Genomic DNA, 19,052 nt, shown 5'->3' with positions numbered 1-19,052 from the left:
TCCTACAATATTCATCTCATAAAAATTGAGGCCGTGCCTACAATGTTGACACGTAATGCCTGTTATTTGATGGGACAGCGAGGCTGACACGGTCACAGAGAAGACTTGTTGCACCACCAAAGTGTTAGGTGGGATTTGGATTATATATATATATATAGGATTTTATATATATATATATATATATAAAATCCTGGAACAAGATAAAACAGAGCCGAGATTCATTCCTGCTGAAAGTTTTGCTAAAACTGAGCATCACTTTGGATGAACAAACAAAAACAAAAACAGCCACAAACCAATTTACAGTTATCATGGGGCAAAACAAGAATAAATAATACAGGAAAAGCACTTAAATGGAAAAGATGGATCGTCTCCAAACAACAGCAAACCTTCTAAAAAGGCGGCAGAAACACTGTGAGGAAGAAACCAGGAAGCAAACAGAGCAGCAAATGAAACTCTGCAAGACTACACGTCCTCATGCTGTCGTATTTCTATGTTCCTCTCCCTCGCACACACTGGGGGCCGACAACAGGTGGTTCGATCATTACTGTGAAACTCATAACACTCAGTCCACCAGCCTGAGTCCACACATGCGCGTCTAATAACTGCTCATCATGACGGAAAATCAGATAACAATCCTCAAAGCGCTGCGGGCTGCTCATTGCGCCTTCACTGGCCTGCTGTAATTGTATTGATTGCAATATGGATCAATTATTGAGCGAGAGCTGAGCAAAGCCACATCGAGTCACCCATGTGTCGTGGCGAGCCGAGAGCATTTATAGAGTGCTTTTAACAAACAGGTTGCCTCAAAGTGCTTCACGGAAAAGGGTATACAAATTAAAAGGACAATAAAAAGTCATGACTGCATAAGTGCATCATAAAGTGCAAGTAACGGAGCCAAAGCTGAGCAGGTGAATGTGCTTCTTTGAGTATGTGTGTGTGTGTGTGTGTGTGTGTGTGTGTGTGTGTGCGTGCGCACGCCCACACAGTCACACTGGTTATGTGTGAAGCACAGAGCAAACAGCAGCACATTGTACATTATTTGGTGGCTTGAGCACAAAATTACTGTTAGAGGCATTTAGTTGAAAGAATAAGTTCAGAAGAAGGTAATAATGTGGCAAAACACTGAGTGCAGACATCATAAAAATAGATTTTTTTTTTATGGCTACAGCGTATAGAAAGTGAAGTTGTCCTCACAGGACTGTGATTAATCCTAACATCTGCCTGTTTTTGTCTTGTGCATAATGATCTTGCATACCCAAGTGCCATTGCTCACTAAAACAATATTTTACCTCCCACATGCTTATGATATGGCTCATTTTAAAGATCTGGATCTCTAGTTTCTGAAGATGTGTATAAGAACCATGTGAGTGCTACACAACGTTACCTATATCATTTCACACATGCCTAAAAATGTTAGTTTTATTCTCGGAAAAAAAAAAAAAACATATGTCAAAAGCTTTTAGCTTGGACATACTTTACAGCAGACATTCCCTACTCACTACAATTGTTGTTCATGTTGTTGGCAACAACTGTGTGAAATAACAGGTCTCTAGTCATAAGCATTTTGCTTCTGTGAGACTTTTTGTGAGAAATAGTCCATCCGGCACAACTGGTCCAATTTTGTGCCAAATTGCTTTCTTTGCATTATATGTCTTCTTAGACCATAAAAAAAACAATAACAACAACAACAAAAAAACACATTTTCATGTTTTGGTAGCTACAAACTTCAATTCTAGCACTTTTTTTTTTTTCCAAATATTCATATTTTGCATTGTGACTATGCACTTTCTAATACCCCACATGCGTTCTGACCTCCACCTGGCCTGTTATGCACAGTTATAGCAGCCACCTCTGGATGCGTGACTACAAGTCCCATAATGAACTGGAAAGCTTATTTCCTGTTCTACAACCCTGCGTAGCCCAAATGCTCCACACGTGACTTATTTTTTTCGTGCGCTGATTGGATAACAGGCATTATGTATTTGTCCTTATGGAGCGCTTGTTTTGGTCAAAGGGCTCTGCCGGGTGACTCCGTGCACCGACAACTCCAATCATGGTGCCATTTTGAAACCAAGAGCAGTAGGAAATTGAGTGTACCTGTCGTAACTCAGTCATGCCGTCAGCTGGTGTACAGTAATGCGAAGCACACATTTTTTCTCATTTTTTTTTAACAAAAACATGACAAAAATGTACTTTGATGGATTCTTTCTTCAAACGATCTTACTTTATGGAAAATACAACTACATATTCTTTTTTCGTGGATTGTTACGGACGAAATGAGCCCAGTCATGCCCAGATTTGGACTGATATGGACCGTCAGAATACCGGACAAGGCAAGAAGTTCTAAATTATGAATTGTAAATTCATCACAAATTATTGGTTATTGGCTTTTGTGGTGGATAGTTAACTTTGTTTGGATCATGTGGTCACTTTCTTTGATGTGTCCTGATTCCAAAGAGGTATAACAAGTTGGAATTGTTTTCATATATACTGTGCAGTTTTGGACTTAAAAATAATTTGCGCAAAACCGCCCGCCGCTGGGTGGTGGAGATTATCAGGTTTTAACCATACTTTGACCGCATCTCTTCCAAGTCAAATGTTCAAATTTGTTGAACTGTGACTGCATCCTACACTGAGCGTTTCTCCTTCATGCTTCTGTCTCAGTTAGAAACAACAATTTAGAATAACTGAATTGAAAAATGTCTTTGGAGGTGGCTACCATCATTGTTAAAAAAAATACAAGAAGGGACACTCAGAGTGCAACACCCACACTGAATTAAATCTTTGTGATTCACTGACGCCAACTGTCAAAGCCTCTTAGCAGCTTTGCCATTTCATCAGTTCTTTCTGAAACTGAGCCACTTTATCTTTGACTAACGTATGACCCTTTCAACATGTTTAATTCATATGAGCCCCAAACTGTTCAGGCTAAACAGCTTAAACATTTAAACAGTTCAACACTGAGAAAACAAAAACAAATCCAGAAAATTATTTGAAATAGTGGCAACCTACTACTACTAATATTATTTTGTTGCTCTTTTATTACAAACTAAACTAGTTTTTGCTTGCAATAAATTGGTGTTGCACATCTTTGAAGAGCGAAGAAAAATTTAACATTTGCATGCAATTAAACTAAAATGTGGTGTGGATTTGCTATTTTTACCCAAAGAAGGTAAATATTGTGTTGTATACCTTATAAATCAACATTTATAAAGGTACATAACACATCATTAATCACCTTATAAAACAGACAAATCATTTTGGAGATACTTAGCTAGCTCAATTGAGCTAAACAGTGTGCCAAACATAGCCTAGCCTGCTAACTGCGGCATTAGCAGTGGTGGGCACAGCTAACCAAAAAGTTATCTTTGATAACCATTAATCTGATTACTGAAAAGTTATCTTTTATGACACTAAACTGCTAAACTGCAAAAATCTTTATTACAGATAACCGATAACTTTTAGTATTGATTTGGACACGGCCACATCAGATTACATTTTCGGCTTCTGATAAACCAGTTTCACTTTAAGCGCCGCAGGGGCTGCTGGGTAAATTCAAGGATCACAAACACAAAAAGAACGCACAAAAAATTAATGAATAAAAAATAAAACCCCAAACGCTGTCATCATCTTTCAAAAGCAGTAAAACACAGCATTAGAAGTCACAGTTTATCTTGGTATTGTATACACGGTCATTTACGAACTAAAAGCTGCTGCTTTTTTCACACACTTTGAACCCCGCGGCTTAAACAACCGAAATACGTCCATTAATGCATTCATTGGCAGAGTAAAAGACACGTAGTAAATATAAATACTTACCTGTTAGTTTTAGTGGGGTTCATTCAATTCTGAAGAAATAATTCTCATAAAGTGTCCTGATTATCCAAAACGGTGTCTAAGAAAAGTCCCTCTGTAACACAACTACGTCGTGAGATCTCCTCTCTCCCACCGAGTCTTGGTGATTAAATTATGCCATCAGCCACAAAGAAATAAAATAAAATAATGTTAAAATTAGTCTGTTTTGTTTCTGGGTCGAGTGGACGGTAACACTCACTGTAATGTCCAAAGTGAACCTGAACTACACTACCCACAATGCTCCATGCGTCGACCAGTGTTTTGCACTTAATGATGATGTCATCAGCAAGCAACAGCCACAAACACAACGGACTAAAATGTTTGATTTTAGGGTATAGAAACTTTTTTTGACCATTAAATTTTGCTCACTTTACCAGCAAAAAAAAAAAAAAAAAAAGTTAGCTGACTGAAAGTTATCAGAACTAAATTTATCGGAAGATAATTGGTCCGCTGATGGTTTTAAAAGTTATCTGAAAAGCTAATCTAGCAAAAACATTAGTTAAGGTAATTATCGATTATTGGATTAGCTGAACTGTGCTCACCACTGGGCATTAGGCATAGACTATATATAATGTGTATCAACAGAGGAAGCAAATATTGTGTTGTGTACCTTGTTAGTCTTAGACATTAATTTCAACAATGTTTAATGGACAGGCTAACATGCAAAGAGAAGTAATGTCAGAAATAGTTAACTAACTCTAATTAGGCTAGACAATGTGCCTACTAGCATAGCCTAGCTTGTTAACTGTAGCATTAGCATAGATTGTACAGTAAAATACAGCCTCTACTAAAATTTCTGTAATGTCTGAAAGATGCATATTGTTATGTCACACAGCCTTACAATGAATGGTAATAACTGCCTGGTATTTGATTTGGTTCTAACTGCATTGGTTCTATATTTTTAAGGTAAAACCCAAAATCAGAAATTTTAAAATATCAGTGTTAATGAAGCAAAACAATTCTGGCTTCAAGACTTGATTGCTATACACATATACAGTAGTGTTCAGAATAACAGTAGTGCTATGTGACTAAAAAGATTAATCCAGGTTTTAAGTATATTTCTTATTGTTACATGGAAAACAAGGTACCAGTAGATTCAATAGATTCTCACAAATCCAACAAGACCAAGCATTCATGATATGCTCACTCCTAAGGCTATGAAATTGGGCTATTAGTAAAAAAAAAAAGTAGAAAAGGGGGTGTTCACAATAATAGTAGCATCTGCTGTTGACGCTACAAACTCAAAACTATTATGTTCAAACTGCTTTTTTAGCAATCCTGTGAATCACTAAACTAGTATTTAGTTGTATAACCACAGTTTTTCATGATTTCTTCACATCTGCAAGGCATTAATTTTGTTGGTTTGGAACCAAGATTTTGCTGGTTTACTAGTGTGCTTGGGGTCATTGTCTTGTTGAAACACCCGTTTCAAGGGCATGTCCTCTTCAGCATAAGGCAACATGACCTCTTCAAGTATTCTGACATATCCAAACTGATCCATGATACCTGGTATGCGTTATATAGGCCCAACACCATAGTAGGAGAAACATGCCCATATCATGATGCTTGCACCACCATGTTTCACTGTCTTCACTGTGAACTGTGGCTTGAATTCAGAGTTTGGGGGTCGTCTCACAAACTGTCTGCAGCCCTTGGACCCAAAAAGAACAATTTTACTCTCATCAGTCCACAAAATATTCCTCCATTTCTCTTTAGGCCAGTTGATGTGTTCTTTGGCAAATTGTAACCTCTTCTGCACGTCTTTTATTTAACAGAGGGACTTTGCGGGGGATTCTTGCAAATAAATTAGCTTCACACAGGCGTCTTCTCACTGTCACATCACTTACAGGTAACTCCAGACTGTCTTTGATCATCCTGGAGCTGATCAATGGGTGAGTCTTTGCCATTCGGGTTATTCTTCTATCCATTTTGATGGTTGTTTTCTGTTTTCTTCCATGCGTCTCTGTTTTTTGTCCATTTTAAAGCACTGGAGATCATTGTAGATGAACAGCCTATAATTTTTTGCACCTGCGTATAAGTTTTCCCCTCTCCAATCAACTTTTTAATCAAACTACGCTGTTCTTCTGAACAATGTCTTGAACGTCCCATTTTCCTCAGGCTTTCAAAAAGAAAAGCATGTTCAACAGGTGCTGGCTTCATCCTTAAATAGGGGACACCAGATTCACCCCTGTTTGTTCCACAAAACTGACGAACTCACTGACTGAATGCCACACTACTATTATTGTGAACACCCCCTTTTCTACTTTTTTTACTAATAGCCCAATTTCATAGCCTGTGCATATCATGAATGCTTGGTCTTGTTGGATTTGTGAGAATCTACTGAATCTACTGGTACCTTGTTTCCCATGTAACAATAAGAAATATACTCAAAACCTGGATTAATCTTTTTAGTCACATAGCACTACTATTATTATGAACACTACTGTATTTAACATCGACATTTAGAAGAGAAGCTGAACCAATGAAAGACGTAACCACTACAATGACTCAGTTGACTTTATTATAGTACTATTAAGATTTCTGATAATCCGCCAGAATTTTTTTTTTTTCAGTGTTCTTGAATGTCTTGGATAAAATATGGTCAGCCTGCAAAGTAATTGGCAGCCAGTAAGTGTGGTACAGATTATACTTTCTTTCTTTTTCTTTCTTTCGTTTCCCACCCTCAGTCAGTGTATTTGATTTGATTTGTATTTGATGTATTTATGTAATTTTAAGTTTTTCCATTATGTCACTGTTTATATCATAATTCAATTTAGTGTATTAAATATAATATTTAAATATGTATGTTTATCTTGGTAGTACTCAGTACGCAGGCAGTGTAGAGTTTAAAATGTGCCCGAGCTGTCCATTAAGCATGGTGATATTAAACTGTACGTGTTATCATTTAATTTGGAAAGTGCTGTTAAATAATGTAAAATATGCATGTCTGCAGATAATGTGCGTGGTAGTGATTTGGATTATTAAGTTCTAAAGCTTCCTTGTTCAGAGCAGAGCAGGTAGCTCAGTGGGATAGGAGTTGTACAGCCATTATGTAGACTTGGGTTCGATTCCTGGACATGTGTGTCCTGGGGCGGAACGCTCCATTTACATCTGATGATGTAAATGGGTACTGGCCTTGGCAGCAAAAGGCCTGGGGGCTTAGATATTCTTAGATGTTCATATTCAACATTTATAAGATTTGAATCCCCATCAGAAGATGAAAAGTGAGGCTTCACCAACATGTGTGTGTGTGTTACCTGTGGCCGTAGCTGTATTCTAATATCGTTCGGGTCCAGAGCGAACAGTACTTCCCGAGCCCCGACGTACAAAACCCTCTCATGGTCAGACAGAGTCAACATGCTGTAGTTGGACACGCCCTGAACGCTGAACCTCGCCATGCTGTCCAACATGTCTGGATGAAGACACAGAGTCAGATCATTAAGATACTGAAATCATTTCTCCTGTTTCCATCCAACTTAACAGATGACACAATGAATAAACAAGAACATTTCACATTTTAATTTTCGTGATGGAATTTGTTGATGTCTCAGCTTTCTCGCACCATCAGCCCGCGCTCACTGTTCCATCTCAATCTTCATGCTGTCGTTCTTTTTTCTGTCCATCCACACATTTCTACATCTCACCTATTTGAATTCTCTCTCAGACGTGTGAAGATATTTTCACACAAATCTGAGATAGGTTGATAAGGAATTGGCTCTGTGCATCCCCACAGTGGTATTTGAAATAAAATAAGATGTAATTTGAGTAGAGACTTCCGGATTTTATTTGACAGTAATTACTTTAACTGTGGAGGAAATTTAAGTCAAACACAATGAGATTCTTTTAGGTCATGCCACATAATTAGATAAGATAGAACAGGTAGCACATCTAAAGCAGGGAACCGGTCTTCATGTGTTTTAAAGACAACTAAGGCAGCAGATTAGAAATGTCTTGGAGGTCAAACAGAACTTCCCGGTGGCAATGATTGTTCTGTAAAGGTGATAGCTGAACAGATGTGTGAGGGAACTTTGTAAAGGAGATGCATGTTTGAAAGTCTGCTTTGACAGTGAAGTCAGATTTATTGCAAGAAGACTGTGGTGATGGAACCACATGTCAGGATCTGTAAAGCAGAGGCCATTTAGGTTGACATATAAGAGAGTCCAAGTACTGGTTGTACATGTTTAAAATTATAGGTAGACAATCAGTAGAACAATGGACAGTCATAATGCCCTGAGGACATCTTTGGTACTGGGTCTCATCACAGGATCCTTGGGTACCACTGGAATGATGAGTGGCTACTTTTGGAGACTCAGATGAGCATGGTGAGGCAACACATAGTACCAGTGTATGCTTCCAGACTTGACCTTTGAGAACAGCAAGAATTATAAAGGTAGACAGACATTCGTGACCTACAACCCGCCTTTACCTTCTCAGAAACCTCTCCTCCTCCACTGCTGTGTTCCTACTTATGCCAGTAAACTTAGAACTTCAAGTAAAAACTGTGACTGTTGTAATAATTCATGATCCATGTGTGATAAGAAGGGAAACTCGCCCTTTTAAAGGTAAAGCCATCAAAGTATCAGAAGTGAAGTTTTCAGCAGAGAATTAGTTGAAAGCACAGGCCACTAAAAGCCCTCTCACATCTAATTAATCAGTCCCTAATAGCTTCCTCCAAGAGATTCAGAGTGCCAAGCCATGAGATCTGTTGTAGATTCTTGCGGGCAGGAATGCAATGTAGCATTGAAGGTATTCTTCCCAAAGTCTGTATTTACCTCAGGAACATACAACCCCAATTCCAATGAAGTTGAGACATTGTGTAAAATGTAAATTAAAAACAGATTACAGTGATTTGCAAATCCTCTTCAACCTATAGTCAATTGAATACACCACAAAGACAAGATATTTAATGTTCAAACTGATAAACTTTATTGTTTTTGTGTAAGTATTTGCTCATTTTGAAATGGATGCCTGCAACACGTTTCAAAAAAGCTGAGACAGTGGTATGTTTACCACTGTGTTACATCACCTTTCCTTCTAACAACACTCAATAAATGTTGAGGAACTGAGGACACTAATTGTTGAAGCTTTGTAGGTGGAATTCTTTCCCATTCTTGCTTGATGTACGACTTCAGTTGTTCAACAGTCCGGGGTCTCTGTTGTCATATTTTGTGCTTCATAATGCGCCACACATTTTCAATGGGCGACAGGTCTGGGCTGCAGACAGGCCAGTCTAGTACCTGCACTCTTTTACTATGAAGCCACGCTGTTGTAACACGTGCAGAATGTGGCTTGGCATTGTCTTACTGAAATAAGCAGGGACGTTGAGTGGATGGCAGCATGTGTTGCTCCAAAACCTGGATGTACCTTTCAGCACTGATGGTGCCATCACAGATGTGTAAGTTGCCCAAGCCATGGGCACTAACACACCCCCATAGCATCACAGATGCCTGCTTTGGAACCTTGCGCTGGTAACAATCAGGATGGCCTTATTCCTCTTTTGTCCAGAGGACACGACGTCTATGATTTCCAAAAACAATTTGAAATGTGGCCTCATCAGACCACAGAACACTTTCCCACTTTGCGTCTGTCCATTTCAAATGAGCTCGGGCCCAGAGAAGGCGGCGGCGTTTCTGGATGTTGTTGATGTATGGCTTTCGCTTTGCATGGTAGAGTTTTAACTTGCACTTGTAGATGTAGTGACAAACTGTGTTAACTGACAATGGTTTTCTAAAGTGTTCTTGAGTCCACGCAATAAGATCCTTTAAACAATGATGTCGGTTTTTAATGCAGTGCTACCTCAGGGGTCGAAGGTCACGGGCATTCACGGGTTTTTGGCCTTGCTGCTTATGAGTAAAAAGTTCTCCAGATTCTCTGAATCTTCTGATTATATTATGGACTGTAGATGATGGAATCCCTAAATTCCTTGCAACTGAAGTTGAGAAACATTGTTCTTAAACTGTTGGACTATTTTTTCATGCAGTTGTTCACAAAGTGGTGATCCTCGCCCCATCTTTGCTTGTGAACGGCTGAGCCTTTTGGGGATGCTCCTTTTATACCCAATCACGACACTCACCTGTTTCCAATTAACCTATGGAATGTTCCAAAAAGGTGTTCTTTGAGCATTCATCAACTTTCCCAGTCTTTTGTTGCCCCTGTCTCAGCTTTTTTGAAATGTGTTGGAGGTATTCATTTAAAAATGTGCAAATATTTGCACAAAAACAAAGTTTATCAGTTTGAACATTAAATATCTTGTCTTTGTGGTGTATTCAATTGAATATAGATTGAAGAGGATTTGCAAATCATTGTATTCTGTTTTTATTTACATTTCACACAACGTCCCAACTTCATTGGAATTGCGGTTGTAGATCAAAACAATCTTTTGACAACTACTAGATCTTTATATAAGAAATAAAATAAGGTGGGCATGTATTTTTAAAAACTGCCTCAACCCAGGTGCACACTTAATTCTGTTCCATTCAATTAAACTCTCTCTGAAATTAATCTGTAAATCCTGATTTTGTGTGCAATATGTCTTCGATTCAGTTTATTTGTTGCTTACCAATCGATCCAAGTTCCCTCAGGCGCTACACAACTTCTATTATATTGTTTTGGATATTATGTATATGTAGGTATTTTTTTGTTCTGCTAGAGAGACACCAACAATACCAATGCATGTACCGATACCGATACTAATCCATTTCCATTTGCCCCATCTTAAAACAATTAATCTGTTCTTGAATACATTTGTGTGGATATACATTGCTGAACTGGCTATCTAAAAAACTCAAACTGAAACAAATAGTCTACTCCCTTAAAGGAAAATATACATAGCCCACAGCATGACTCAGATGTGCAATAGAAGACTTGGATCAGATTTTTTTAAGTGATGTCCAATCATGTAATTTTGGCTAATAATGGACCAATACTGAATTGAAAAACTATGTATTGGTGCACTCCTAATGTCAACATAAATGTCCAATAAAATACCATTGTAATTTTTGATGATTTTGGGCAGATGTGTTAGGCAATGCTCTCACTGCTATCATCAATATAACAAATGATGGAATAACTTTTGGAAGAATGGTGTTGCATGCCTCCAGTAGAGTTCCAGAGGCTGTGTATTGAAGCTGTTATCTAGGCGCGTAGTGGCCTAACACGTTGCTAAGACACTGAATTGTATAGTGCAAGTGCTTCTGGGGCATTTCCAACTGCACTATGTACGGCAGGGGTTTTTCTAAACTGGGTAATAGGGGCATCACGCCCCCTTGCCTAAATGCAGATTATTTTTTAAGATTTATTCCTAGCATACAGCCTTCCCCTCTGCGATAAAGTCTTCCTTTAATACATAACATTAATGCCAGTAAACTGCCAAGCCCTTCCGCACCATCCAGTCCCGCCCAGTTGCTCCGCTCCCTCACACTGGGTGGCATCCCGTTGCTAACTTTTCCTAGATATACCACTGTACAGCGCATGTAGCCGGACTACAAAGTGGGTCACAAAACTTTTCATGTCGTTTATGTGGAAGCAAAAAAGGTAAATCCTAAATAGGCCATGAGTCCCATTGGTACCGGTGAGTATTTTCGGATTCTGTAGTGTGAGGTGGATAAAATTCTACAACTCCCCCTGGATAGGATGCCAATCCATTGTAGGTTAGTTCTGTAACCTTGGTGGCATGTCCCGTCCGATTTATAGTCGGGTGGACTGGGACAATGCAGATTAAGTGTCTTGCACAGTGACACAGATAATGTGATCAGGAATCGAAACCAGGTCTACATACTGGTAGCCCAGCTACTATTCCACCAAGCTACCTGCTCTTTTAGACGGTCAAATGCACAAATGGTTTCTTGATAGAAATGCGCCATCTTCTGTGTTTACCCACACCTAATTTTTAGTCGAGTATACCCAGTGCAAGTACATTTGGTACTGAAGGAAACTGGGTGCTTGGCGTTAAAATGACAATTGCGCCTGTCCTGCGACATGTACATGGTGGAAGATATTGTGCATATTTTCTGATATTGAAACGCATGGATGTGGGGAAAATTATTTTACAAAGATTTTTGTCAAGATATATGTAAACAATACGGCCTCATTCGCACTTTCTGCAGCAGGCGAGCTTTATTTTCGACACAATCCGTTCAATGTCAGCAGCTTGAACAAGTAGCACTTTTAACACAAGATTATTGATCCACATGCCAAGATGTTTGTGTTCACAGACGCATTCAATAACGAAAAACATCCATTATGGGTTGCAATTTTCAGAGAAAATCCACTAATCTTAGTTTAGAAAACAAGCTAAAGTGTGCTTGCTGTGAATTTAACACGGGTTTTAGAATAAAAAAGCAGCCTCTCACAATTTCTTAAAGAAAAAGAAAGTGTTCAGTTGACATGAACTCAGTGTTCCAGTCGCTTCAAGATGACTGTCAGAGAACAGTCAAATCCAGCCACTGCAAAACACTGTGATTTAGTGAACAATGCTTGTGCCATTATTCCAAACGGAAAACGAGATTTAAGTCGGAGCTCGGAGAGAACACACAGCCGAATAAGAGTGCATGTAAAGAAAACAATGACTGTAAATCTGGGTGTGATTAGACTGTTTATTATCCGAGAGGAACGTCCACAGACTTGTAGTCAGTAATTACTGAGAAAAATAACAGCATTGAGCAGCATGCAAATAAACTTACTGATCCCTCGGTATCAAATATGTGAGTGAATTATTCTACCACTCTATAATAATATAATATAATATAATATAATATAATATAATAATAATATGACATCTGATTTTGTTTATCCTTTTGCATCTTGCACACAAACAAAAGGATTGTGAGAAAAATCACAAAATGTTCCCTTCATTGCAGATTTTTACTCATCAAAATTTTAAAAAGCATGCAGCTGGTATTTTGCCACGTATGAATGGCGCTGAACTCCCCTGGAATACAGACAGACGAGTGGTGCAGAGTTGAGGACGAGGAAAAAGAGAGGCGGGATGAGAGCGAGGAAGGATGGCGTTTAGTTTTCATTATCCTCACTCTTGTTGCTTGTAGTGTCACCTTGTTCCCTCTGTCTGTTGCTTTATCCACGCTGATAGAATGTCTGCAAAATGCAAGACAGCACGTAATATAAGCTCATAAATTGAATATGAATGTTTCTCTTCTGCCGGATGAATATCTCCACTTCTGTCACCGCTTTCCCGAATGAAAATAGCAGTGGAAATCTAGAAGGGAATGATGGGAGCTGCTGTGATTTATGGCGTGACTAACAGCTCATGTGACGATGTGGCCTGGTTGGGAATAAGTCGACTTGCATACACTTTGAATGTGTGTCCCTGTGTGCGAGAGACAAAGAAAAGCAGGATGAGTGCAGGTTGTTCAGCAAGTGTTATCGGTTTTTCTCCCTCAGCAATGTGGTTTAAAGATTCTGTGGCTCTGAATCCACTCCATGCATAATAAATGAATTTCAACTGCAAAAATATTGTTACTTTCAGCGCTAATGCCAAAGCACTGCAGATTTAACAGGTGGCACCAAAATCAAGAAAATCAATAATTTAGATTTTTTTTCTTCTCTTCTCTCACCTGAGCCCACAAAATGTGACATTATGTGCTCTTATTGTGTTTTATTTGAATTACTTTAAAGCAGCAGATTTTGAAGATAAGACAAACTTTAGCAAGCAGTTATGTATATATATATATACAGTGAAGCACAATAAAATGTGCCCAAAACTTTAAGGGCCCCTTCACACATAGTGCGAGTACGTACAACTTCAGTGCGACTCATGGCGAAACAGCACGTATGATCGAACGTGATATGATCAAACATTACGCCGACGGGCAGGCGAGCATGATGCCGGTGCAATGGTTTGTGCATGCAGGAACACACTGCCAGCACCTGCACAATGTGTAACCACATCGTGCAGGTGCTGTGAAGAAAAAATAAATAAAAAATTAAAAAATCCATGCTGTGACACGGGAACACAGCAGCTTTTCACAGCAGATGTGCAATGTGGTTACACATCGTGCAGCTGCTGAAAATAAAAATTACATGCCACCCACAGGACTCGAACCCACGCCTTCCAAAAGGCTTTGATTGCCAGTCAGAAAATTTAACACTGAGCTATGATTGCAGTCCTGTGAAAGTTGCAGGAACCTGACAGATATGAAGAAGGAGATGGACATATTTAAAATGAAATAAACCCATTTATCAAGCGGACAATACAAATATGATCCGTCTGTTCCTCTGTAGATGACCCATGGTCACTGACATACAGTCATGAAGGGGCTATTAAATAACCCTGGTTAAATAAAAAGAAAAAACACCACGAGATTTGAACCACACACTCTGATTACCAGATGGAAACTTTACCACTGCACTACAATCACTGTCTTGTAACAGGAGCGTGAACTGGGTAAAATCTACAAGCAGACAAATGTCTTTTCTTAAAAAAAAAGGGCTGTGATAACTGACCAAACATTGTTTGGTACAGTGTATTTCTGCTGATACATGACTGAAAGTGGCGTATTTGTCATACTGTTGGTTTGTCCTGGTCATGCAGCGCACTGCTCACAGCCCTCACAGCCCAACATGCATTCCCTGTCAGACACGACATTCAGATCTCCTGCTGCATGTCCAAACAGACTGATTGCCTGTTTCTCCTCCCATCGCAAGAGCGATATATATGTTTTTACGTATTTCCACACAAGCACACACACACACACACACACACACACACGCGTGTCCATCAAAACACGGGATGTGTGCTGCAGCTGTGATGTCCAGAACCGGAGATGTCTCAACAGCTGTGGGCAGCCAGCCACGCCCCCTGTCCTGTCAGCACACAGACCAAGATGTCACTCTGTGATCAGATGAGAGATGCCTCACCTGCGGGGGGGGAACCACATGCACACATGTGTTGTGGGGGTGGACACTCTGGCACGCCACATGTGCACTCAACATTTTCACAGTCGTGGGGCACTTAGACAAATTTCAAATCCACCTCAACAGTGATTGTCTGCAGACTGTTTTCGTGATGATAGTATGTATGGCCACACATTTTCTAAGTGTCATGTGAGCGGTGTTAGATGTTCGTGTGTGTCAGCTAGAATTTGGCTGACACCTACTGCGAGAGGGTTTGAAGGGCTCGCACAGCGCACACTCTGTCTTTCAGCCACTGGTGTTCGCAAACAGTTGAAACAAAAGGTGTACGAGGTATTGGAGGCAGCTACGAAATTACACGTTTTGCACACGATTCCTGCTTCATGCGCACTTTCTGCACAAATCAACCAAATTTGCACTATGTGTGAAGGGGCCCTAAAAAGTGCAAGAACAACAACAAAAAATCTCATATGTATGAAAGGATGTGCATCTGTCCTTTATAAATGCTCTGATACATACTGAGATACCTGAGCTATGATACAATTCAGGAACAATACTTTTTATTATGGATTGATATGATGCAAACCAATTCAATTTCTGTGATAAATTATGTCAAAAATGGCAATTCTCTTCTTCAAATTACATATTTCATGAAAAACCAAGGACCTTCTTCAGTTTTACAACTGTGAAGCAGCTTGCTGCCTCTTCTCACTTACTTTTTCACCACCGGGGGCAGCACCACATACAAGTAGCAAAAAGAGCGCCATAGGAGAAGAAGCCAGCAATGTAAAGCCTGTTGGCATAAGATAGATTTCATAGCATAACTTTCTAGTTCTAAACCGGTAAGACAGTATTAACAAACTGTGACTCAAATGGGTATGTTTATCCGTTAGACCACCTACCACTGTTGGACATGTTGATTTTGTTTTTAGCTTGCAAGGTTAACGTTCTTGACCTCCACATTAGAGACATTATGAGGACTGCCTTCTTCCATCTGCGAAATATAGCGAAGATTCATCACATCCTGTCTATGGCTGATGCTGAGACTCTGATTCATGGTTTTATCTCTTCCAGATTGGACTATTGCAATGCTGTGTTTTCTGGTTTACCGCAGTCCAGCACCGCAGTCAACTGGTTCAAAATGCTGCTGCCAGACTTTTGACAGGAAGCAGAAGGTTTGACCACATTACACCGGTTTTGGCATCTCTTCATTGGCTTCAGGTCTCTCTGAGATCAGACTATAAGGTGTGTTACTGGTCTACAAAATTGTTCACAGACTGGCAACTGCCTACCTGGCTGACCTGGTTGAGCCCTACATACCGGCTTGGGCCCTGCGTTCACAGGGTGCAGGTCTGCTGTGTGTCCCTAGGGTGAATAAAAAGTCGATGGGTCACAGAGCATTTTCTTACCGTGCCCCGGTTCTGCGGAACGATCTGCAGATTCATCAATCAGACTCTGTGGAGACTTTTAAATCTAAACTGAAGGCACATATTTTTCCTTGTTTTATCACTAGTATTTTATGTTACTGCATGTCTTCTTGTATTATTTTTACTTATTTATGTTTTTATTCTTAAATTGTGTTTTTAATCTGCTAATTCAATTTGTTCTGCTTTTTAAATGATGTCCTGTGAAGCACCTTGAGGCGACCTTGTCGCAATTTGGCGCAAAATAAATTAATAAATTTGAATTTGAAATTTGAACAAAATGTGGAAAAAGAGAAGCTCTGTGAATACTTTTCAGAGTTAATCAGTAGATTTGGACGGAGAATATTCACTTGTGTAATCTATGTGGTATTTTGAATTGATGTCAAATTTGGTGCAAATGTGTGTGAACTCAGCTCAGAAGGGCAGCAACTTATGAAATGTTCCTGTGAATTCTAAGGGTGCTCCACTGAGCAACCCAATCCATTGAGGTGTATGTTTTCGAAAATCAACACAGGCTTCAAAAAATCCTTGTTGAAACTCAGTCCGGATGAGGAACGATTAAAATAAAAAAACGATGAAAGGAGACAGATAAGGAGGAAAGTAGGGAATCAGCATCTAAAGGATGGAAGGGGGATAAGTACTGAGCTCAGCTTATTATCTGAAGAGCAGTGATCTATAAACATTAGAGGATATGTACAGATGAGCAAGCTAGAGGAGAGGGAGCCGAGAGAGCGAGAGGGAGCCGAGAGAGTGAGAGGGAGCCAGAGAGCGAGAGGGAGCCAGAGTCCTCGGGGGAGAACTAAGCACATCTGCTGTGTTCCACACAGTTGGGCAAAAAACTCCTGAGCTGCTGAGGTACTCACACACACACACACACACACACACACACACACACACACACACACACACACACACACACACACACACACACACACACACACACACACACACACACACACACACACACACACACACTCTCTGAGGGATGCCGAGACACACACGTGTCCTCACACACACAAACCCTTTCACTGACATGAACATCTCGTTGCCAGCAGAGAGAAAGTTTTGCTCAGAGCTCTGAGTGCGTTTGAAGTGGTTGTTGGCTCTGTCATTAAGAGGCGAAACAGGCCAAAGCATTTACCATCTGCCACCACAGTGTGGCAGGCCTGAGACTCTCTGCTCCAAGGGGAAAAGTGCTGCTTTTTAAACAGTTTATCACACTGAAAAAACATTGTATTTGTTGCACTTACTTAATTGATGCTACCGCTGGGTAAGTAAGTACTGCAGTAGTTAATACTATTGCAGGGCTGTGAAATGAAAGTTGTGAAATCTGAGGAAAATTTGCAGGGGGTCTAAGGTACGCAGCCCCCCACAAGCCAGGGTCTAGGGCCTGCGGGGCCCCAGAAACCAAATTAATTTGGGATATAATGATACATTTTCAGCATCTCCTAAAAGAAAAAAATATCAAAAGAGGTGCATATTTAAATGATCCTAGAACAACCTTTCATTTGACCTGTCAATGATAATGTTGAAATAACAGACATGGAAGTAGGACCAAGAATGACTTTCCTTTTAATTGTAAACCAAATTATGCATTAACTCAGAACAATTAAACTACATGAAATTTATGAAGACTGAAAACAGTATTTCAAAAACCACAGCTAAAAACATGGCAAAATATCAAGAACATACCTTATAGTAAAGAAATGTCACTTACAGTACATTCTTGTGTAAATTCCTGTAAGTCCATTCAAAATCACAATGTCTTTTTTTCTAATGAAAGAAAATCTAGATTAAATATAAAAGTCACATAATCTTGTCTGAAATCCTGTGTGAACAGCACAATGCTTATTTTCCAGAGACAAAAAATTCTTACCGTGTTCCTTGAGGGCACAAGATGCAGTTCGCTTTTCCTGTTTCTTTTATCTCACGGCTGCGTTCATGAAGACAAACTTTAAATTCAAACCAGCGCCAATTCCACGAATTCTTGTCCTTATTAAACTTTTTCAAAGCATCTTTCTCACTGTCTTCCCTCTGTCCAACGTCACTCCGTAACAGACACGCCGCAAAATTCTTCTTTTAAAAACCTGATGGCTCTAAAAGTGTGTGATGTCCACATTCTAAGAACAGCTTAAAGAACAATATAGAGGAAAGGCTGAGTTCTAGATAACGCAAATGAATCAAATGTTAGCTTGATTGAAAGAAACTAGGAAGGACAATTGTAAACATGCTCCTAGTATCAGGGTGGTCTAACTATCCAAGACTGGTTTCAATCCAGGATTCATGTGAACGTACAAAAAGAAATCACAAATTATCATGGAGTACAACAGCACAGACGTCAGCCGCAAAATGTGCATTGCTTCAGTATTTCATCAAAAATGGTGCCTGATAACTTTTACAAAATGTAGATTTTGCGACAAGAAGAGGTACTATGACATTTATGTGTAAACATAAATATGTTTGTTATTCCGCGGGGGTAATAATGGTCAAACATCATTAATGTCTAGTTTCTGATTGAAGTGGGGTTTTAAACTTGGGTGTGTAACATATGGATACATCTTTGACATGTCATAACATTAGTGGTGGACACAATTCGGCTAATCCGATAGCAGATAATCAAAGCTAATGTTTTTGCTATCGGATTAGCTTGTCGGATAAGTTTTAAAGCCATCATCGGACCAATTATCTTCCGATAAATTTAGTTCAGATAACTTTCAGTCCGATAACATTTTCTTTTTTGCTGGTAAAGTGAACAAAATTTAATGATCAAAACATGTGTAAACCCTAAAATCAAACATTTTAGTCTGTCTGTTGTGGGTTTGTAGCAGACTGGCTGCCTGTAGCTTGCTGATGATGTCCTCATTAAGCACAAAACGTGATTGGCCAGTCGATGCAGGGAGCATT

General features: G+C 39.5%; 1 protein-coding gene across 1 annotated transcript in view; it reads right to left on the bottom strand.

Annotated features, from left to right (window-relative positions):
- The window catches only part of sema4c (sema domain, immunoglobulin domain (Ig), transmembrane domain (TM) and short cytoplasmic domain, (semaphorin) 4C), a 329,257-nt gene that overhangs the window by 111,974 nt on the left and 198,231 nt on the right, over window positions 1-19,052 (bottom strand). The window contains exon 4 of the mRNA XM_034171121.1: window positions 7,113-7,267. Within this exon, the coding sequence (XP_034027012.1) occupies window positions 7,113-7,267 (155 nt within the window). The remainder of the gene's footprint in view (window positions 1-7,112; window positions 7,268-19,052) is intronic.

This window comes from Thalassophryne amazonica, chromosome 5 (assembly GCF_902500255.1).
Source record: "Thalassophryne amazonica chromosome 5, fThaAma1.1, whole genome shotgun sequence".
NCBI classification, from domain to species: domain Eukaryota; kingdom Metazoa; phylum Chordata; class Actinopteri; order Batrachoidiformes; family Batrachoididae; genus Thalassophryne; species Thalassophryne amazonica.
The sequence above is the reverse complement of the archived record's forward strand: the minus strand, read 5'-3'. Positions and strand labels throughout refer to the sequence as shown.